Source organism: Rosa rugosa, chromosome 3, assembly GCF_958449725.1.
Source record: "Rosa rugosa chromosome 3, drRosRugo1.1, whole genome shotgun sequence".
In the NCBI taxonomy this organism is placed as follows: domain Eukaryota; kingdom Viridiplantae; phylum Streptophyta; class Magnoliopsida; order Rosales; family Rosaceae; genus Rosa; species Rosa rugosa.
In genome coordinates this window covers 55,134,792-55,155,730 of record NC_084822.1, presented here as the reverse complement: position 1 = coordinate 55,155,730, position 20,939 = coordinate 55,134,792, and the positions used below count along the sequence as shown (strand labels likewise).

Genomic DNA, 20,939 nt, shown 5'->3' with positions numbered 1-20,939 from the left:
TATTTTGATTACCAAGAAAAGAGAGAGAAATCAAATCAAATTTGTACCAAAAAGCATTACCGGAACGGACAAGAATACGTAATTTTAATCTTAAAAAAAAAAAAAACAACGTGGCAGTTGCAGCGGTAAGGCGGCGAGCGCTTTTGTCTGTGGGCGTCCTTTCCAGATTCATATGAACTCACTCTTAGAAGTTAGAATCGTAAACAAGAACAAACGCGCCTCTCTCTCTCTCAAAAATCCTCTCTGTGTTTTGTTTTCTTGAGAATGGGAATTCCATCGGAAATGAGGGACATGTGGGTGAACAACCGTCGAAACTCTCTGCTGATTCCTTCGCCATATGAAGATGAGATTCAACAGAAGGCCTTAAGGGCCAAAACTTGCACCCAAGGTTTGATTTTTATCACTAATCCTGCCTTCCCCATTTTGATATCTAATTCCGGGTTGAGTTTGATCGGAGTATCTGATTGATTTGTATGATTAATTGATAAGTGTTTTTGGTTGGTTTTGATTGAGGAAAACAAGAGTGACGATTTGATGCGTTCTTAAAAAGGTTGAAAACAACCTTTTTGCTGATGTTAAGCTGAAAAGCAAAGAATACAAACAAATTGGGGGTCATATTTTGTTATTGTTAATCTGATGTGAGAGGGTCTAATATTTCCATGATTTGCAGAGGGCGCTCGCCAGGGATTCAAGGCAGCTTGCATTTGGGGTGCTGTCAGCGCTGTGCCTACAGTATGTGTTTCGTTCAACTCTTTAATCTGTTTTCGGCTGGAATTTGTTTCTTCCATTAGAGATTGGTAGTTGTGTAATATGCATCGGAGAAACTTGAATGGCATCATGACCTTCTAAACTCGTTGGCATTACCTTCCTGGTTTACTGCAAGATGAATCAGTGAACTTCAATGTCCATATGACAGATATCTTTGAGAAAAGAAAGGTCCCATACTTTTTTCCTTGGCGCAACCTAGCTAGCTCCAAAACTAGTGGTCGCAGGTTTGAGTTGCCAAAACAACCTAATTAGAAATAGGGAAATTGCAGCAGCACATGTGTCCTCCTCTCCAGATATTGCATTGACAGCCTTATGCCAAAGCCATTTCTTTTTACGTAGTCTTTGTGTTTTTGTGGGTTCAATTGACATGACAGCTTGCAATTGACATGATCTTCATATTTCCAGTTGGCTGCTGTTCGTACGATTCCTTGGGCAAAGGCTAACCTCAATTATACTGCTCAAGCACTGATGATATCTGCTGGTATGTTTTTGTATTCATATATTGCAGGCCTTGTATAGCAATTCAGAGTTTTAATTGTCAATGCCCCTAACAAATTGAATAAATTTTGGAAAGTTTTAACATGTGTTTTTATTTGATCAACAGCATCAATTGCTGCTTACTTCATCACCGCTGATAAAACCATCTTGGAGTGTGCTAGAAAAAATGCGCAGTTGCAACAAGCCTTGAGCCGCCAGCAGTGATATCAATCATATCATGCCTGTAACTCAAAATGATATGAATACCATCCAGTGACTTATCATGGCACATGATGGTGCGGCTTGTTATGGATAGCAGAGGAGTCTGTTTTGTGTATTAAGTGTACTCCACCTTCTCCTAACAGAATTTTCATTTTACATTCCAAGCTTTATAAGCAAGATTTTTTAAAGATTCTTTGTGTTTTCTTCTATTTGGCCAAGGAAGAATAGTGTGTTCATTAATAAGGCTGGGGATCGGTACTGTGAAATCGTTCTGTGGCCTTATTACAATAATTACAAGGATTTCAGTTTGTTAATGTGCATTGTGTTCATATCAGTGGATGTGCGTGTAGCTCTTGCCGACCCCTTTTTGGGGTAGAAAATTGGGGAATTCTGAAAAGTGAATTTGGCCCTTTACTTTCTGAAATTGAAGAGATTTATAAGTCACATGACCAAAGAAAGAACCTATGCCATTAAAGCACTGTGATTTTACATTCTTTCTCAACATGAAAAATACAAAAAATGAAGGAACTCCACAAAATTACATTCCTTCATTTGTCCACCTATAAGTTAGTTTCTTTTCAGCTTTGAAAGACATCATGGACAAGTGTTATGGAGGTAATTACATAAACAAATTGCATGCCGGAACTGTGTTCAGATAAATGTATCTAGCACAAATCTCTTTTTGAGCATAAAGAATGGAAGTTTCAGTCATTTTTGACGGAAACAATCGAATCATCTTAAAAGAATCTGGCAGGCAGCATGCCTCATCCTAATTATTAAGCTATGTCCTATTCCAGTTCTTCTCTGTCTGAATCAAAGCTCAAAATGCATACCGGTAGATCGCATCAGCTGCACCATCTTCGTCGTTACTGGCACCAATTAAATTAGCCACAGCTTTTGTTTTCTCTGAACCATTGCTAAGAGCAACACCTAAAGAAGCTAGTTCAAGCATCTCAATGTCATTTTCTCCATCGCCAATAGCCATGATCTAGATAATAAGTAGAATCAATCAGGAATGAAATCATATCTCCTATGATTGTATATAACAAAGGTCTAAGAAGGGAACATATAAACATTCAACAGGGCCCATTTGTGAATTCGGAAGGACTCTCCCAATATAAGCTACTTGTGGGTTTGGATAGTGAACATACTACTTGAATGAAAGCAACTCTGAATACAGTACCATGTCATATTAACTGTTTTTGTCCATCCCATGATCCAGTTACGTGAAAATAAATGAACAAGTGTATGAGGTGATAATCTGTGGATCACATTACCATTTGTAACTGCTCAGCTATGCTTATATTACCAGGCAATGATTGAACACCCTTTCTCAATTTTTCTTGATATGTTTGATGCCAGTCAAGTGGAGATAACCAAATAACTCCCTTTAAAGTATTAAAAGGCAAGCATATACAAGATATAAATGTAATTATGTTAATCCTTAGTCCTTACCTCCTTTGGAGTGATGCCCAAATGATCAAGCAGCAATTTTACTCCACTCCCTTTTGAGGTCCCCGGAGGGACAATTTCAAGCATGTCCGGCTGAGCTTGAACAACTGCTGCACGATCTCTAATTGCTCCTGACCAGTGTGGCCTCAAAGTAGTTGCGACTCCTTCGGCAGTGTCCATGAAGATTACTTTCTGTATATAAGGGGTGTGTCCTCAGATGAAGCAAAAGCAGTATGTACAATATATTAAGTTAATCATGTTGTTACAGTTGATACCAAGTGCTGTGGAGAAGAAACAAGATCCCTGACATCAATTTCCCACAGGAACAAGTGTTGTATTAATCAAGAGAAACTATGAGGTCCCTTTGCGCACACTCGTAGTTTCACGAGCAAAAGCATAAAATATTGTTATACAAATCTAAAGTGTAATTTGTTGTTGTTTGGTTGGGCCCCATGACCCTAGCCAGGGCTGAGCCTGCTAATAAGCAAAGCTGGATGCAAGGACCATACAATTTCATAGAACATAAACTTGAAATGGCTTGAAAGCAAATCAAGATTAGATATCCGTTCAGAAAATTAAACCAAGTCGACACTGAGACAATAACATTAATGGAACAAAATGGTTAACTATCTTTCATCCTGTTGAAGTTGTGGAATGCATACAAGGAATGTAAATGAACTTATTTATGCCTTCTTCAGGACCATACCTGTATGTCACCAGCAGCCAAGAGATGCTCAACTGAAGGCATGATCTCCCCCTGTAAAAATGTCTCCATGTAAAATATGTATAAAAGGAAAAGGGAGGGAACCTTATTAGATAACAGAAGACTTTTGACCCTGATGAAACATTAATCTTTTAGTACCTTTGGCTCATGATATACAGTATGTAGTGAGTCAACTAGTGGGTGGTCAAATAGAGTGAAGCAACGATCCTCACTGTAAGCAATAAGAGGTATCCTATTCTCCCAAGAGTAAAGACACGCCTGCACATAAAGAGCATATTGTCGTTTGCATTATAACAATTCCAATAAAACAATGAACTTGCATGCCTTAACAAGGTAATACCTCTCTGCAGACATTTGGATCTAAATTCCCTTTAAAGATTTCCCGACCTTGCTTACCATAAACAAGCAATCCCTGGAACCAAGTGGAGGCAGACAATAAGGCCAAAATGTAGTAATATAAACCCCAGACAAGAAAGGAGAAATATGTGCAACAATTAATAATGCATTCTGGTTCTGGAAGAGGACACGGGACTTTGGTGACGGACAGAAAATGGAAATGTTTAAGCCGGAATATGTATGGGTACCACAATTCACTGTAGTGCCTTAATCAAGCTCAAAATGTAATGATTTACAGTGACAGAATTGGGTAGATAAGTGAATTATGCCATGGTATATAAACACTTGAATATATTATTGATAAGAGCTCTCTGAACAGAAGAGTTGGAATGTATCTGACAAAAGAGCTCAAATACAATTATTTTATCACATTGAACTTGGCAACATGTCGAGGATAAAAATTGCAAGGATAAAAGATAAACCTGGCAGAAAACCCCAGGAGAAAATTCTGAAACAATGCCATCTTTTCCTGCTAAGTCTACCATTTTAAAAATGTTGATCACAGCTGAGCGAGTCTGTTCCAAAGAATTAACAGCAATAAGATGATTGTTTTTTAATCAGCAGTATCCATCACTAAAGAAATAAAGTAATAGGTAATCCTAGATCAACAGTAGCAGATAATAATAACAAAGTTACTACGACAGACCAATCAACATAAGTTAAAATTTCTATTGACCAAGATATATGGAACACATAACGATATGCCTGATAATTAATAATAAAAAAATGTTCTTACTTTTCCAGTTGCTATCACTATTTTCACACCCCTTGATGAGACCTCTTTAAGAGCCTTTGCAGTTGTTGAACTGATTTGAGTTTTACTGTTGAGAAGGGTGCCTTGTAAACCAAGAGAATAAACATAAGGCTACTAATAGAAATAGAAAACACAACAAACGAATGCATAAGAGCAGAGTATAGCCTCAAACTTACCATCCATATCGCAGAATATATATTTGAACTTTGGTTTATAGTATCGAAGGCTGCCTTCTCTCTTCCTGTCTTTTAACAAAAACTTGGAAGATTATCTCACTACAAAAATAGCTACAGAATAAGTGGGAAATGGATATGATTAACAAGCTAAATAAGGTCCAAAGACCACTGATGTCAAGTGAAACTGAAGGACGAAAAAAGTTACCATCCTGTTTCTCCTCATGGGAAATTGCATTGATTTCAGCATTGGACGCACTCTGAATCAATCCTTTTCCCGTCCACCCAAGGCTCTTCAAGAGAAGCTCCTCCTCCTTCTCCATTTCCACTTCGGCTTCTTCGCTAATCTCATGATCAAATCCTAGTAGATGCAGCAATCCATGTATCTGCAGGAGAGTTCAGTAAATAACGTTATCAAATGACACTAAACATATTATGAATCCAAACCACCACATAAAACTTCAAATATAAACACATTAAGAAGCCAACCATGAGAATACGTATCTCGTCAAGAATCGTATGTCCTCTTTCTTCTGCTTGTCTCGCCGCAGTCTCAACAGAAATCACAACGTCACCCAACATAAGCTGCAAAGACGAAAACACCGAGTAATCACCAAATGTACCTCCTTTATTTCAATATATCAAAACTAAAAACAAGCATAAAGCAAATGAGCTAGTACAATGGGAAGCCTAAGCTCAGGGACATGTTGTGACATTGAAAGCACATCAGTAGCATGGTCCTCATCTCTCCATTCTTTGTTAAGCTTTCGGATAAACTCGTCATTGCAAAGCATCACCGAAAGCTCCACGCTCTGAAACCCTCCGACGTCACTGATGCCATCGTCCCTGGTTTTATACTCCGAATCTTTCAAGCCATCAAACGCTAGCTTCATTGCCATCGGAACATTAATCCTGAGCAACTCCGCTATCCCCTGCATTGTTCAATGTCAAAACGTCAGAGGCATTTCCACAAACACTTGGTGTGCGTTTCAGAATGGCTCAGGCTTACAAGGATTTCAGGATCGTCAGGCAACTCTTCTTCGATGCAAATGCTGACGTTGAGCTCGAGCTCCTTGTCCTTTCTCTTCGGGGCTCGCCGCCTCACTTTCCGGTAGTCTCTCTGCGCAGCACAGATGCGTAACGACGGTCTCGGACGAGCTCTCCAGTCGCCGCCGCAGAGGGCGTGGAATCTCCGGCCGAAGAAGAGCGAGGCTTTGGAGGCGTCGAAACGGTGCGGTTGGGGAGGGACGATTGAATTCCGTCTGGGGGTGGTGTTTCGGATGGGAATGGGGGTGATGGATATGAGGGTGGCGCGTGGGATGTAACGCGCCATTGGGCGGGTAGAATGGATGGCGCGGAGGAGAGTAGAGAGATGGAGGAGCATGTAGAGAGAGAGAGGCCTTTGGAACTCGTGAACGGAAGAAATGGTTGGTTGGTTGGTTCGCGCTTTGTTAGTCACAAACTAACAGTGACTTTCAAAACCAAACTACCAAAGGCTTTTATTTTTATTTTATTGAGATAGGTTATGCAGCGAGTTAGTAACAAATTTACCCGATCAGTATTTGGAATATACTAGCAAAAGTTCCCACCGCAGATGCACAGACTCGAACGCCCCTCAAACTTGCTAGCTACAAATAGGTGAGAGTTAGGACTTGAATACTAGACATGAGGGTTTCATACTAGGTCGCTCGATCAAAAAAAATCCAAAAAACAAAAAATCTCCATTGTAATGTAGGTTTCTGCTCCTCCATGGATACATGTACAAAGCTCTTTTGAATAGAAAGAATAAGATCTCCATCTCTGTAGCTAGAATCACTAGCAGTTCTTTTTAACAGAGAAAATAATGGGATCGTTTTAAACTGTCAAGAATCTTCAGGAGGGTTGAAAGCCTCATCGTAACTATTAAGCTGTTTATATTGCTGTTCTTGTTTTGGTTGAATTGAAGCTCACAATGCATAGCGGTAGATTGCATCAGCAGCACCATCTTCGTCGTTGCTGGCACCGATTACATTCGCCACAGCTTTTGTTTTCTCTGATCCATTACTGAGACAAATGCCCAAACCAGCCAGCTCAAGCATCTCAACATCATTCTCCCCATCACCAATAGCCATGATCTAAAGAACATAAGTAATAATAGTAGTCATAATCCTACCATGATCAAACACCCTTTCCTAATCAGTAGTCATAATCCTAATGTCGATCAAGTGGAGGTACATGATTCTGACATTAATAACTGGCAAACAGAAAAAGGCCCCTACCTCCTTTGCAGTGATTCCCAAATGATCAAGCAACATCTTTACTCCAATACCTTTTGAGGTTCCTGGGGGAACAAGTTCAAGCATGTCCGGCACAGTTTGAACAACTGTGGCACGATCTCCAGTTGCTTCTGACCAATACGGCCTCAGAGCAGTAGATACTCCCTCAGCAGTGTCCATGAAGACCAGTTTCTGTATATGGATAAGGTGTGCACATCAGTACATGAACCAAATGCAGCAAGACAATTGTATTATGTGTCATATTTTTCAGTCTATACATAAATAATGGCCTTCTCAAAAGTCACAAAACTAAATCTTATACAAAGAAGTGTTCTTTGAATAACGGGGGAGAATTATTTTGCCATCTTGAGGATCATACCTGTATGTCAGCAGCAGCCAAGAACTGCTCAACTGAAGGCATGATCTCTGCCTGTAAATCATATATAAAAGGAGGGAAATAAATATGGAAGTTGAGGTCAATATACTATAGATTAACAAAATACCAAAGCATCAGATGTAAAGAAGGTTTTCAATGCTGGTTTTCCGGTTATACGAGCAACCCCACAAGCTTTTACATTGGAACAACGAAATGCATATTAGCGTGATGAAACATGAATCTTTTCACACCTTTGGCTCATGATATACAGTATGCATAGCATCAACATATGGGTGATCAAACAGACTCGAGCACCGGTCCTTGCTGAATGCAATGAGAGGAACCTTATTCTCCAATGAGTAAAGACATGCCTGCGCAAAAGGATCATATGGCTGTTGCTTAATTTATAACCAACAAAACAATGAAATTCTTGCATGTTGTGCCGAGGATTTACCTCTCTGCAGACATTTGGATCTAGATTCCTTTTACAAATTTCCTGACCTTGAATTCCATAAACCAGCAATCCCTGGAGTCAAGTAGAGGCGCAGAGTAAGGACATGATGTACTAAAGTTAATCTGAGACTGAAGTAAATATAGTTTTAAGAAGTGCAAATATTTGCAAACAATCAATAATGCATATTTGTTTCTTAAAAATTTGACCTAGTATTACACAGTGGAGTCATTGGTTCTATATCTTACACAGAGGAATATGCTTGGATGGGAACAGGAATGAGTGCTGCAATTCACTACAGTACCTTTATCAATCAAACAATAGAAAATACACACAAATCTAAACCCAATGCAAATTGAGAGCATCACAAATAAGGTACTTGGGTGGATGCAATCATCCAAGTGAATAGATTAGAGGCAAACTTGAAAATACAAAAGATAACATCTCTGACAAAAGAGTAAGCATGTATCTGACAAGTGAAGACAGTTCTTTGTTCATCACATTCAACTCAGCAGCATGCTTAAGTTGAAATCTTCAAAGGAGAAAGGATAAACCTGCAAGTAAACCCCAGGAGAAAATTCTGAAACAATACCATCTTTTCCAGCTAAATCTACCATCTTAAAGACACGCATCACAGCTGGACGAGCCTGTTCCAAACCGCTGTTAACACTATTCAGCAATCAAAGAAGAAAAGAAGTAATATTGTAGCATACAAACCACAAAAAGTAACAAAGTAACTAAACAGATCAAAATAAAAAAGTGAAATTATAGTAGCGAAGACAGATGAGAGCACATTTCAACTATCATATCTTGAAAATGATCGAAAGAAGATGTGCTTACTTTACCCGTGGCAATCACTATTTTCACACCCCTTGATGAGGCTTCTTTGAGAGCCCTGGCAGTGGTTGAACTCAATTGACTTTTGCTGTTGAGGAGGGTTCCTTGAATAGCAATAAACATCAAACAATTATTACAAGCTAAACAAAGAATGTGATGAGTGTATAAGAGCAAAACAAGGCTAAACTTACCATCCATGTCACAGAACACATATTTGAACTTTGGTTTATAAAGTCGGAGGCTGCCTTCTTTCTTCCTGTCTTTTAACAATTCACTTGTGAGATTCTCTCATTACAAACTTGACTAAGCAAATCTTGGCTACAGAATCAATTGAACTATTTATAATTTTACGTAGTTAACAGAGTAAAATAAGGATCAAAGAAGAATGAAGTGAAACTGAAACTGATAAATAATAACATTACCATCTTTTCCCCTCGTTGGCTTTTGGATGGGTTTCAGCATCAGATGCAACCATTCTTTTCCCCTTCCACCCAAGACTGTCTAAAAGACGTTCCTCCTCCTTCTCCATTTCCCCTGTAGCCTCTTTACTGATCTCATGATCAGATCTCAATAAATGTAACAATCCCTGCACCTGCAGCATGGTTCAAGGATATCAAATTACAACAAAATTACTATGAGTACTTTAACAGATCAAAACCACACATTCACTTGGATTTTCCTTTTACTCGTTTTTCTTTCTCTTTTCGGTCATAAAGTTCTTTACTTGTTATGGCTGTGAGTTCACATATATAATAGCCAACAACTATTCCTGCATGAGAAATTATCTCTTCACTGAAAACCTTAACCCACAGCTGGCTTGCACATTAGAAACGGGCAATCCAAGATGTGTTTCTCCCAATGAAATCAAAAGTACTATACATTCAGCCTTCCAGTAGCAATTTTTGCCATAATGGCATCAACATGCGACTTTCACATCAGCAATTATCATGGATAAATGCACTATAATGGGACTCAGAAAGCATCACATTCATTCAACAAAATGTCACATATAGCAAGAGTAATATAAGCATGAAACAAACACTAATTGTCCTACCATGAGAAGGCGCATCTCATCAAGAAGTGTGTGGCCTCTTTGCTCTGCTTGCCTCGCCGCCATCTCAACAGAAATCACAATGTCACCCAACACAACCTGCATATTAATACCAATACCCGTCACACATTCATCTCCAAAAAATACATCCTTTACACCTTTACATCTTAAAAAGTAAAGACGAAAATACAACTTCCTACATTTGGAATCTTAAGACCAGACACATGCTTGGACTTGGAAACAACACCAATAGCACGGTCCTCGTCTCTCGATTCCTTGTTACGTTTTCTCATAAACTCATCATTGCACAGAATCACCGAAAGCTCCGCGCTTTCAAAACCACCACCGGAATCTTTCAATCCACCAAACGCTAGGTTCAATGCAGTTCGAACATTTAGCCTAAGCAATTCGGCAATCCTCTGCAAATTTCATCATGTAATTTGCTTCAGCCACCATACTCAAAACATTTAGACCAACATTAGTTGAGCTTACCGATATTTCGTGATCCTCAGGCAAACCTTGTTCGATGCTAACGCTCACATTGACCTGGAGCTCCTTCTCCTTCTGCCCAGCGAAGACTCGCGTCCTCACCAATGGCCTCGCAGCGTCTCTCCGATCGTAACGGCACAGCGCGTGGAGTTTCCGGCCGAATAGCGCAGATTTCGAGGCCTCGACGCGATTCGTTCTGCCAGGGACGACCAGTTTCGGAAATGACGCGGTGGATATCAGGGTGGCGCGTGGGACGCAACGCGCCATTTGAGTGGCGGAGGAGACTAGAGAAGAAGGTTGGTTTGTTCGTTCGCGCTTCGGGAGTGACAAACTGATGGTAACGGCGACGTTACCGGTTAAAATGAAAGTCAAATAAGTCAAAAAAAACTAGCGGGGAGTATTTGGTAATTTCGCATAGAATATAGAGAAAGCCGAGGGCTTTGCTGGATGAAACGTTTGGAGTCTTTTTAATTAATCAAAGTCTGTGCATCTTAAGATCAAAATCGAACGACTCTCTCTCTCTCTCAAATCCTCATCTCCACTTGTTTTCTCGATCTTCCCACCCACCTCTTCAATCCCCCAATTCCGTCCAAAAAAAAAAAACCTAATCCCGATTTCCGATCTGGAATTCGTTAGGTTTCCGATCTCAACAAATTAGGGTTTTTGCTTTCGGCATTTTCACTCTGTTTAAGTCAAATTTTGCCTCCTAAGCCCATTTTTACTCAATTTTGCAGAGAATTTTGATATTTATTTCCCAGATATTTTTGGAAATTTTGCTATTTTTGGTATAGAGGCTATAGCCGTGGTGTGTTGAGGTGAGAAAAAAGGTTGGGGTTTTTTCTGGTGCTGAGATGGCGGCCTCTGAGAGTCGGAAAAATGCTTTGTCTTCTTCGTCTGAGACTCCGCAGCCGCCGAGGAGTTACGGCATCACGAAGCCGATTTTTCTCTCCGGGCCGTCGCAGTCTGATCGTCAACGAAATATCGAACTCGGGAAGGTAATCTGTAGTCATTTGGTTATGGTTTTTGTGTGATTTGTGGTGGACCTTGATTTGAAAGTTTGTGATTTTTGTTTAACGTTGTTCTGATTTAGTTCTTGGTTGATTCGGGGCTGTATGAGAGCAAAGACGAGGCTGCGAAAAGAGAAGAGGTTCTTGGCTGCATTGGTCAGGTAATTGATCATTATCCGTGTCTCGCAATTTATTGAGCAAAATCAGTTATAGGGCACTGGTTTAGTTTGATTAGATTGAGAATGCCTGACAATTTGGTATTGTATATTTGGAGTGGTGCAATATTTGCATTGGATGCAGTTTTATGTGGTGGAAGTATTGTTGATACTGAGCTATATTTTGCTGTAGATTGTGAAAGACTGGGTGAAGCAATTGACACGCCAGAGAGGCTACACCGATCAGATGGTGGAGGATGCAAATGCTGTCATTTTTACTTTTGGATCGTATCGGCTTGGGGTGAGTTTATGTTTTCCGCAGTTTCTTCATGGTGCTGTACATATTGGCTTCATGGATCATATTTCCAGCTACATACGTAATGAAACTATTAATGCCTTCTGTGCCATGTAACGTAATGAAACTATTAATGCCTTCTGTGCCATGTAACATTTTTCCTCATTTTTTTTTCAATGGACTGTGCTTTGACGTAGCAAAAAATTTATTGACAGGTCCATGGGCCTGGAGCTGATATAGATACTTTGTGTGTTGGACCATCATATGTGAATCGAGAGGTAATTTTATCTGCTCTGAGTATATGTATATTCTTTATTCATCTTTGATGCGTATGACCAGATTTATTCTCAGTGGTTCTACCTCACACTTGATTTTCTCACTCCAGGAGGATTTTTTTATTATTTTGCATGACATCCTGTGTGAAATGGAAGAGGTAACTGAACTTCAACGAGTTCCTGATGCTCATGTCCCGGTCATGAAATTCAAGTTTCAGGGCATATCAATTGATCTTTTGTATGCAAGCATATCTCTCTTGGTTGTCCCAGAGGTGAGTTCAGAATTCAGCTTCTTAAAACATGTTTCTTTTTTACTTTTTTTTTTTTTTTTCATTTACCAATTTTTTGTGCTTGTAACCATATGTTACTCATAGTCATATAGAGGACTATTTTCAAGCCTATCTAAACATAGTCATATGAGTTGCTTGCCGCATTTAACAAGAACAACTCTGTTTTTCACCTAATTCAGTTGATGGAAAATTTTTCTCCTTATGGGAATTTAAATTTCTGGTTTTAACACCTTATATTCAAGACATTATACGATGTACTAATATTGTAACAAATTTGTAAGGTACTAACATTTGAAAGACCATTAAGCTGCTATATTGATTCCTGGTGTTATTTATACTATTGATGTGGTGTTGGAACATGCTTGTCGACAGGATCTGGACATCTCAGATGAATCTGTGCTATGCAATGTTGACGAGCAAACTGTTCGAAGTCTGAATGGTTGCAGGGTTGCAGATCAAATTCTTAAGCTTGTTCCAAATGTTGAGGTTGATCTTATCCTATCTATTACCCTGGTTTATTTCTGTGTTCAAATGACTCGTCCCTTGACACTCTATTTGATTGTAGCACTTCCGCACAACACTCAGGTGTTTGAAGTTTTGGGGCAAAAGGCGCGGTGTATATTCTAATGTAAGTTTGGCAGTGGTATAAGGTTCTCATTGTCATTAAATCATTAGTGTCACACTTTTGAATTGTCATATATGTGTGTAGGTTACTGGATTTCTTGGTGGTGTAAATTGGGCTATTTTAGTTGCTCGGATATGTCAGCTTTATCCCAATGCAAATCCTAGTATGTTGGTTTCTCGGTTTTTCAGAGTGTACACTCAGTGGCGTTGGCCAAATCCTGTACTTCTTTGTTCAATAGAAGAGAATGAACTTGGGTTACCTACATGGGATCCTCGTAAAAACCCTCAGGATCGCTTTCATCATATGCCGATAATAACTCCTGCATACCCTTGTATGAACTCTAGTTACAATGTCTCAGTAAGTACTCTACGTGTTATGACAGAGCAGTTCCACCATGGTAACAGGATATGTGAGGTAAGAACATGAATTGAATTTCAAAATGGCTTGCTGCCTATGTTTGAGCATTGATGTGAATTGCTTATTGGTTTTCATACAGGAGATTGAGCTGAAGAAAAGCCAGTGGAGCGCTCTGTTTGAACCTTATCTTTTCTTCGAGGCATACAAAAACTATCTGCAGGTGGACATAGTAGCAGCCGATGCTGATGATTTGTTGGCGTGGAAGGGGTGGGTGGAATCTCGGCTTAGACAGCTCACCTTGAAGGTAATTTTTCTGGGGAGACAATTCATAGAGTAAAGGCTACTGAGTTTTGTATCGTACATGTCCACCAAGTGAGTCTATTAAGACAATTAGTTAATTGAAATTGTTGTTTTTCCTGAATGTTATTTGTCTTCTTGCAGATAGAGCGAGACACAAGTGGAATGCTTCAGTGCCATCCATATCCAAAGGAGTATACAGACGCATCCAAGCCTTGTGCGCATTGTGCTTTCTTTATGGGTTTGCAGAGGAAAGAAGGAGTAAGAGGTCAAGAAGGTCAGCAATTTGATATACGTGGAACAGTCGATGAGTTCAGGCTTGATGTAAACAGGTATGGATTTTGGAAACCTGGGATGGACATGTATGTTTGTCATGTTCGCCGGAAGCAGCTTCCTCCCTTTGTCTTCCCCGATGGGTATAAACGGTCTCGATTTTCAAGACATATAAGCCAGCAAGATGAAGGAACTTATGAAGAACCCTCTGGGCCTACTGAAAGACACATCAGGAGGAAAATTAATCCTAAAATAGAGGACACGAGGCCGAGTGAACTAGAGAAGCAAACCTCTATTAGCCCACTACGGGTGGAGTCTGTATCCCCAGAAAGTATTGCAGGTATATCTGGTGGAACACCTAATCCTAGCTTCAGTAATGGTGGTAGATTAGAGTGTCTACCAACTGGAGGCAATTCTGGTGGGCAACTGGAGAGTGTAAAGGGTACCATGGTACCTGTGGGGTTAGTTGAAAATGTTGTGTGGGAGTCCATCGCTGAAAATGAATCAACAGCTATGTGTGCTTCTGAATTCCCTACAGTCCAGAAGCCTTCAGAAGAGGGTAAGGAGTTGGTACATCCGTCTGCAATATCTTTCTCGGAATCCAAGGAAACATGCCAGATTGAAATAAATGGGGACAGAGTTGGAAATGTGGTTTTGGTGGACAGGAAGAATATGGAGACTGACTCTACTGGTAGTGTGCTGAATTGGACAGAGGGTGCTATTGATGTTGACCAAGAATTAGTCAAACCATGCAGTCAGACTATGGGGGTGGAGAATGCTGAAGGTGTATTAAAATCAACTTCCAGCAGTCGGAACCTCAATTGCGAGGTGAGTTTCTCCATATGAGGATTGTGGATTAGGCATGTACTGGATGGAAGTGAGAAAACTAAGAGTTTTGGAGATAGTGAAACATGGGGATCTTTGCAGGATGATTTACTTTCATCAGGAGCACAGTTCCTTCGGAAAAGTGGCACTGGAAATCTGCACGGCGTACTATAAAATGCCTGATCAGAAGAGTTGGAGGTTTTGAACATAAACTCTCTTATGCTTTATTCTCTCTTGTTTGGTTCTCTTTTAGACTCGTGTACATAATCTTCCATTGTCTTTTTCTGTCCTTCACTCTTTTTTGTGTTAACTGCTTGACTAAACTCTTTTCCTTCACATGCTGGTATTAAATTTTTTTATTTTATTTTTGGGTTATTATCACAAATGGTACCTGAACTATACCTTAATTTTATTGATGGTACCTGAACTTCAATTTTGATCACAACCAGTACCTGAACTTTTCGATTTCATTTTAAATGGTACCTAGAGCCACCTCCGGTCACTATTCCAACTAAAAACGGCATGGGAGGCGATCATAGTGATGATTTTTAATGATTTCAAGGGTTGCGATCATATATAGTGATGATTTTTTGGTAATAGACTTGCCTTGAACTTGTTTTTTTTGTTTTTTATTTTTTTAGATTTGGGTTTTTTGGCCGGAATAGTGACTGAAGGTGCCATTTAAAATGAAATCGAAAAGTTCGGGTACTGGTTGTGATCAAAATTGAAGTTCAGGTACCATCGATAAAATAGAGGAAAAGTTCAGGTACCATTTGTGATAAACTGATAATAACCCTTTATTTTTTATTCTAGATTTAGATATTGATAATGATAAATTTCTTTTTTTCTTTTTTCTTTTTTCCTTTTTTCCCCCTCTGAACAGACAATGTGCTTACTGGTGCATATTGTGGTGGCAGGTCCTGCACCACTATAAGCGCTTTGTTTCCAGTAACTATGCTTAGACCTTACTATCTTCGTATCTCATTCCCTTTTTATTTTTTTTTCATCTCTTCTACACAATATATGTTTTTGTTAACCTGATGAGTCTTTCTGATCCTTGATTTTGTATTGTATAGCCAACTGTAATCGCATATGCTGTCAATTTGGAAGCTGGAGCTAGGTCAGAATCTATGCAATAGCCAACAATATGGCCTGCTTTGAAACTCTTTGTTCTATTAAGCAAATCATTATATCTTTATGCTGGTCTGTTTTGTTGTGCGGCTGTTCTGTAACAGGTTAAGTCTGAGATCAATGGAATGACATAGCCGAGGAGAATTGTTGAAGAGGGAGTCTCACTGCTATTAGAGAAAGACCCAGCACAATGGTAAGTGCCACATAACTGCTGGCTTTCATTATGGCTTAGGTGGGCATGTGTAAAATGTGAAGCCTAGTGCCTGGGAAGGTTCAGCAATGCAAATAGCACTGTGGTGGTCTAGTGCGTTGGAATTTCGAAGCTGGTGGCGAGACATTGAGCACCATGAATTTGAACCGAGTATGCTGGTGCATTGCAGACTCAAAAGGACCTTGTTATTTGAGGCAACTTGGTGAGGGTGGGAAGGAAGTTCTGCTGCTCTGTATTGAAACTCTTTCTTGGCAAAGTGGTTGCACAAGGACTTAAGGACCCTGTTATTTGAGGCAACTTGAGTGTGTGGGAAGGTAATTCTACAGCTGTCTGCGTATGGAAAAGTCATTGTTGGGGCAAATAGGTTCCAAAATATTTGGGGCAGCGAGCAGTTACTTTCTTGTTTTTTGCCATGTATAACACTCGTCAAACTTATTAACTTTGTACCCCCCAGACCATTGTAACACAGTTTCTTATACAAGTTGTCTTTTGCCATCTCTCTCTCTCTCTCTCTCTCTCTCTCTCACACACACACACACACTGCACGCAACAAATGAAGCATCAGAGACAACTGTTTTATAAATTGTTGTGCACAAGCAGATTTATTTCATGAAACAGGAATGTATTTTTCCAAGTTTGATGAAAGGCAGGAGTTTATGATAAAGCTGGCAGAAACAGTTTGTCAATATACAATAGCCATTATTAGGGATGAGTAAAGAGAATTGACTGGAGCATTGATCCTGAAAGCTTAAAACAACAGTATTGTGTAACAGCCTTGAGCTTGGCTAACTTAGTCTTAGGCCCCGTTTGAGATTGCTTCGCTTTTAAAAAAAATCAGCTTTTGTTTAAAATTTTAGATTTTATTGTGTTTGGTAAATAGATAAAAAACAGCTTCAATTGAAAATTATAGGTCACTGGCAGTAGAATTTAGAAGCAACCCAAAAGTTGGGTTGCTTCTAGAAGAAGCTGTGGATCAAAACACGCTCTAAAGTTGTTTTATGTACTGACAACACTTTTAAAAATATTATTTATCAAACACGAAAACAGCTGATTATTCTGACAACACAGCAGCAAAAGTCACAACAATCCCAAACTAGCCCTTACAATCCTTTTAAGCAGAATCCTCAAGAAAGTATCAATACCCTGTGTGTGAAAAACTACACTGATTTTGAGACAGACTTGAGCATGGATAACCTAGTATTTACTATATAAGCTCAAAAAAACTAAAAGCAGAGGATCCTCTATCCAGTGCTCAGATTTCTTCACAGCTATCCAGAGCACATTACACACTGTAAACTATGCTATCATCTACCTTTTTACTGCGCTTGTAACTAGAAAGGTAAGTCGCAGTGTTAAGGAGAGGCGCAATGTCAAACTCACTCCCCACCTTTTTGACATCAGAACCATCTGACAAACCATACCCGCGAAGAATGTGCAGAACTTCTTTCATGGCAGGCCGAGTTGAAGGTAGTGTGCTAGTGCAGATAAGTCCCAGTTTAAACACAGTAGCCATCTCTTCCAAGTAACATGTTTTCTTTATATCCTCATCCAGGGCCTCATTAACGTTCTTTCCTTCGCCAAATAGCTGCCATGCCCATTCTGCTAGGTTGGTATATTCGCCTCCACTATTAGGTTCTCTGCCTGTTGTTAGTTCTAGAAGTACTACTCCAAAGCTGTATACATCGATCTTTTCATTGATTTTTGTCGTATAAGCATATTCTGCACGAAACATCACAATGTCAAGGTCAGGTAATGATCAAAACTGAATGTAGCACCAAAATAGTATGTTCAAGAACATGAAACAGTTTAGGTTAATGCTCAAAACAGACCAATTAAAGACTTTACCTGGGGCAATATAACCAAAAGAGCCTGCAATAACAGACATAGTGTGGGGTTGTCCTTCTCCATGCTTGGCCAAGATCTTGGCCAGCCCGAAATCTGCAATGCGAGCTTTGAATTCTGAGTCCAACAAGATATTGCTGGACTTGACATCTCTATGAATTACTGGGGGAGAGCACTCATGGTGCATGTAGTACAAGCCTTGTGCTGCCCCTATTGCAATCTCCAGTCTCTTTGGCCAGTCCAAAACAACATGTTGAGCCAAAGTCATTCCCGCCATTATTCTTGTCTTCTTTCCATGAAGCCACTTATCTAGGCTATGATTCTCCATGTATTCATACACCAGAAGCTTTGAATTCTCACTAGAAATGCAGCACAGCAACTTAACAATGTTTGAATGACGAATGGTGCCCAGTATCTCAACCTCAGCATTGAATTCTTTCTCGAGCTTCTGATCTAGTTCCTTGCTGTTCCAAATCCTTTTAACCGCGACAAATTCACGTGGGCAGTTAGTACTAACTCGATAAACCTTCCCTGAGCCTCCACTTCCAATGAGATTAGTATCTGTCAAGTTTGTCAAGACATTGAACTCAGTGAAATCCAACCTCTGGAATGAGGTAAGCTTCCATGTTGCCAAGTCACGGCCACGCTTCTTCCTCCGGTAGTCTCTGACCACGAAAAATGTCAATAGAACAGTAACTAGAAACACAAGAATGGAGAGGACTAAGATCATGGCAAGGACTCTGGAGGACAACTTGTGGGAACTATGGATTTTGGTGTAGCAACTGGGAAGGTTTAGAATTGGACTATTAGCACATAGATTTGAATTGTTCAAGAAACTATTTTCATAAGCAAGGTTATCAAACACATCTGGAATATTCCCAGAAAGCTCGTTTGAAGACAAGTTGAGGGAGTTGAGCCTCAAGTGGCCTAATTCAGATGGGATTTGACCTGAGAATTTGTTTCCTGACAAATCCAAGTAGAGGAGGTCAGGCAGAGAACCAATAGCTGTTGGAATGTAGCCTGAAAGCTCATTTCTTGAGAGATCTAGAGTAGTCAATGATCCCCACGCAATGATCTGCGATGGTAATTCACCCGAAAATCGATTCCCACCGAGTGACAAAGTGTTCAGCTGTGAAAGACTCGTCAATTCTACTGGGATTTTCCCTGAAAACAGATTCCCACTTGCCTTAAAAACAACCAAAGTTTGCCAAGATGAAACTTGAACTGGAATTTCACCAGAAAATTTATTGTTGCTGATTTCCAGTCTAGACAGATTCGAAGCTAGACTTGTGCTGGGAAGCTGCCCCGAAAACGAATTGTTGCTCATCATCAGGGTTGAAAGATTCAGTGAAGTCCAAAGTCCCTCGGGCAGCTCACCCGAAAAACTGTTGTCGTGAACTTGAACTGCACGCAAAGCACGACAATTCCCAAGCCCTTTAGGCAACTCTCCACTAAGTTTGTTAGAGAACGCAATAACTCCTTGCAACATGCCTTTGCTGCACAGATGCTCCGGCAGTGCGCCACTCAGCTGATTCTCCGAAACCTCGAATCCTTCGAGCTCCGAGTTAAGACCTAACTCCGGCGGCAAAGTCCCATTCAGCTTGTTCTTGAAAACCCGAAAGCCCCTCAGCGTCGAAATAAGGCCTAAACTTGCAGGAATTCCACCCGTTAGTTGATTCGAGTACAAATTCAAGACAGTCAGGTTGCTCAGCTTGCCGAAATCCGGTGGAATTGAGCCGGTCAAGTTGTTCATAGCAAGGTCAACTTCTGCCAAACTCAATGCTTCAACGGTGATCGGTATCTCTCCGGTCAATCTATTGCGGAAGAGATACAAATTCCTCAAATCCTTGAACAAAAACAAGCCATCAGGAATCTTGCCTTCCAAATTGTTATAGCCAAGATCAAGCTCCTGGAGGCTCACAAGATTAGAGAAAGTAGCCGGGATTGGACCGATCAACTTCGACCCCCTCATCCGGAATTCCTTCAGCTTCTCCAACTTTCCCAACTCCGGCGGGATTTGCGCAGCGATCAGATCACCGTTAAACGAAATGTTTAAGATCTCGAGATTCAACAAGTTGCCTATCTCCCTCGGAACTGTTCCGTTTAACAGATTTGAGTAAAGCTGCAAGGCCTTCAGCTCCGTTAGGTTTCCGATAGCCGCCGGAACGTCGCCGGAGAAGTTGTTCCCGCCGAGGTCCAAGTATTGTAGAGACGACGAAATCCGGTCGATATCGCCGGGAATTGAACCGACGAAGTAGTTCTGGGAGAGGTCCAGGTATTGCAGCTTGGAGCAGTTGTAGAGAGACGTCGGAAACTCGCCGGGAATGTAATTCCAGGCGAGGTTGAGGACGGTGAGGTTCGGAAGGTCGCAAATGGTGGCCGGAATTTTCTCCGTGATATCTTTTCCTGGGAGTAAGAGACCGGTGACATTGCCGGAGGTGCAGCGGACCTCCGGCCAATCGCACGGTGAGGATGAAGAGTTCCAGGACTGGATGGACGGTGGATCGCCCCATTGCTGTTTGAGGTTGAGTAGGATCGCCTGCTCGGAATCCGAGGATTGTGAAATTACGGTAAAGGGTAAGGAGATGAGGAGGATGGAGAAGAAGAGTGGTAGGAGTATTTCGGCCATTTCATGTGGCTCTGTTGGTTGCTCCGCCTTCTGTGTTTTTTTTTTTTTTACCGGGAAAATGTGGGCTGCTATTCAAACTTGGGCTGGTCAAGGAAGCCGCGCTATTATATGTGTTTGTGTTTATTAAAATGACTCCAGTGTTGCAATTAATTACATTATGCCACTGAAAGTGATTTTGGCCTGTCACGTATTAGTCAACTCAGAGTTTATTCTTGACACGGATCAGGCCGAGGTAATAATCATTACTTAAGGGAAAAAAATATGAGAACAACATATCTTGGCGTAGTCCAGTACTATTCATT

At 40.4% G+C, this 20,939-nt stretch overlaps 5 protein-coding genes across 10 annotated transcripts; 2 read left to right on the top strand and 3 right to left on the bottom strand.

Annotated features, from left to right (window-relative positions):
* Positions 1–102: 102 nt before the first annotated feature.
* Positions 103–1,781, top strand: LOC133735396 (early nodulin-93-like). The gene is made up of 4 exons (XM_062162814.1): positions 103–388; positions 671–732; positions 1,174–1,249; positions 1,373–1,781. The coding sequence occupies exons 1-4, from the start codon at positions 265–267 to the stop codon at positions 1,468–1,470; spliced, it is 360 nt and encodes a 119-aa protein (XP_062018798.1). The 5' UTR covers positions 103–264; the 3' UTR covers positions 1,471–1,781.
* A 285-nt stretch (positions 1,782–2,066) lies between these two features.
* Positions 2,067–6,545, bottom strand: LOC133735394 (endoribonuclease YBEY, chloroplastic-like). Its single transcript, XM_062162810.1, has 12 exons — positions 5,976–6,545; positions 5,647–5,898; positions 5,456–5,551; positions 5,175–5,352; positions 4,970–5,038; positions 4,776–4,876; positions 4,462–4,554; positions 3,984–4,055; positions 3,782–3,901; positions 3,626–3,676; positions 2,923–3,111; positions 2,067–2,455 (listed from the first exon to the last, which is right to left on the bottom strand). Exons 1-12 carry the CDS (start codon positions 6,348–6,350, stop codon positions 2,288–2,290), a joined length of 1,764 nt encoding a protein of 587 aa, XP_062018794.1. The 5' UTR covers positions 6,351–6,545; the 3' UTR covers positions 2,067–2,287.
* Positions 6,546–6,665: 120 nt separating this feature from the next.
* On the bottom strand, positions 6,666–10,815 carry LOC133735395 (endoribonuclease YBEY, chloroplastic-like). Of its 2 annotated transcripts, XM_062162812.1 has the most exons (12): positions 10,429–10,808; positions 10,137–10,355; positions 9,940–10,035; positions 9,308–9,477; positions 9,077–9,141; positions 8,889–8,989; positions 8,603–8,695; positions 8,052–8,123; positions 7,849–7,968; positions 7,601–7,651; positions 7,225–7,413; positions 6,666–7,080 (listed from the first exon to the last, which is right to left on the bottom strand). In XM_062162812.1, the coding sequence occupies exons 1-12, from the start codon at positions 10,690–10,692 to the stop codon at positions 6,913–6,915; spliced, it is 1,608 nt and encodes a 535-aa protein (XP_062018796.1). In that variant the 5' UTR covers positions 10,693–10,808; the 3' UTR covers positions 6,666–6,912. The 2 variants fall into 2 exon arrangements, with proteins under 2 accessions (XP_062018796.1, XP_062018797.1); XM_062162813.1 differs by lacking the exon at positions 10,137–10,355 and having other exon boundaries at positions 10,429–10,815.
* Positions 10,816–10,937: 122 nt separating this feature from the next.
* Positions 10,938–16,661, top strand: LOC133735393 (nuclear poly(A) polymerase 4-like). Of its 5 annotated transcripts, none has more exons than XM_062162809.1 (14): positions 10,938–11,420; positions 11,516–11,593; positions 11,781–11,888; positions 12,098–12,160; positions 12,268–12,429; positions 12,820–12,933; positions 13,013–13,075; positions 13,157–13,486; positions 13,569–13,733; positions 13,871–14,827; positions 14,927–15,022; positions 15,708–15,772; positions 15,901–15,944; positions 16,060–16,661. In XM_062162809.1, exons 1-11 carry the CDS (start codon positions 11,277–11,279, stop codon positions 14,996–14,998), a joined length of 2,256 nt encoding a protein of 751 aa, XP_062018793.1. In that variant the 5' UTR covers positions 10,938–11,276; the 3' UTR covers positions 14,999–15,022; positions 15,708–15,772; positions 15,901–15,944; positions 16,060–16,661. The 5 variants fall into 5 exon arrangements, with proteins under 5 accessions (XP_062018793.1, XP_062018792.1, XP_062018788.1 ...); XM_062162808.1 differs by having other exon boundaries at positions 14,927–15,590; XM_062162804.1 differs by lacking the exon at positions 15,708–15,772.
* Positions 16,662–17,217: 556 nt separating this feature from the next.
* LOC133735392 (receptor-like protein kinase 5) lies at positions 17,218–20,705 on the bottom strand. The gene is made up of 2 exons (XM_062162803.1): positions 18,012–20,705; positions 17,218–17,885 (listed from the first exon to the last, which is right to left on the bottom strand). Exons 1-2 carry the CDS (start codon positions 20,635–20,637, stop codon positions 17,449–17,451), a joined length of 3,063 nt encoding a protein of 1,020 aa, XP_062018787.1. The 5' UTR covers positions 20,638–20,705; the 3' UTR covers positions 17,218–17,448.
* Between the last annotated feature and the right edge of the window lie 234 nt (positions 20,706–20,939).

Excerpts from the sequence above, each read along its gene's own strand:
- LOC133735396 (XM_062162814.1), top strand. The coding sequence starts at position 265 with ATGGGAATTCCATCGGAAATGAGGGACATGTGGGTGAACAACCGTCGA. Across the intron at positions 733-1,173 it reads CTGTCAGCGCTGTGCCTACA|TTGGCTGCTGTTCGTACGAT; the intron begins GTATGTGTTTCG and ends TCATATTTCCAG. Across the intron at positions 1,250-1,372 it reads AGCACTGATGATATCTGCTG|CATCAATTGCTGCTTACTTC; the intron begins GTATGTTTTTGT and ends TTTGATCAACAG.
- LOC133735392 (XM_062162803.1), bottom strand. The coding sequence starts at position 20,637 with ATGGCCGAAATACTCCTACCACTCTTCTTCTCCATCCTCCTCATCTCC. Across the intron at positions 17,886-18,011 it reads TTTTGGTTATATTGCCCCAG|AATATGCTTATACGACAAAA; the intron begins GTAAAGTCTTTA and ends TGTTTCGTGCAG.
- LOC133735393 (XM_062162804.1), top strand. The coding sequence starts at position 11,277 with ATGGCGGCCTCTGAGAGTCGGAAAAATGCTTTGTCTTCTTCGTCTGAG. Across the intron at positions 11,421-11,515 it reads GAAATATCGAACTCGGGAAG|TTCTTGGTTGATTCGGGGCT; the intron begins GTAATCTGTAGT and ends GTTCTGATTTAG. Across the intron at positions 13,076-13,156 it reads GGCGCGGTGTATATTCTAAT|GTTACTGGATTTCTTGGTGG; the intron begins GTAAGTTTGGCA and ends ATATGTGTGTAG.
- LOC133735394 (XM_062162810.1), bottom strand. The coding sequence starts at position 6,350 with ATGCTCCTCCATCTCTCTACTCTCCTCCGCGCCATCCATTCTACCCGC. Across the intron at positions 4,056-4,461 it reads CTCCTGGGGTTTTCTGCCAG|GGATTGCTTGTTTATGGTAA; the intron begins GTTTATCTTTTA and ends ACTTGGTTCCAG. Across the intron at positions 3,677-3,781 it reads CTGTATATCATGAGCCAAAG|GGGGAGATCATGCCTTCAGT; the intron begins GTACTAAAAGAT and ends ACATTTTTACAG.
- LOC133735395 (XM_062162812.1), bottom strand. The coding sequence starts at position 10,692 with ATGGCGCGTTGCGTCCCACGCGCCACCCTGATATCCACCGCGTCATTT. Across the intron at positions 10,036-10,136 it reads CTGGTCTTAAGATTCCAAAT|GTTGTGTTGGGTGACATTGT; the intron begins GTAGGAAGTTGT and ends ATTAATATGCAG. Across the intron at positions 7,414-7,600 it reads TGGCTGCTGCTGACATACAG|AAACTGGTCTTCATGGACAC; the intron begins GTATGATCCTCA and ends ATCCATATACAG.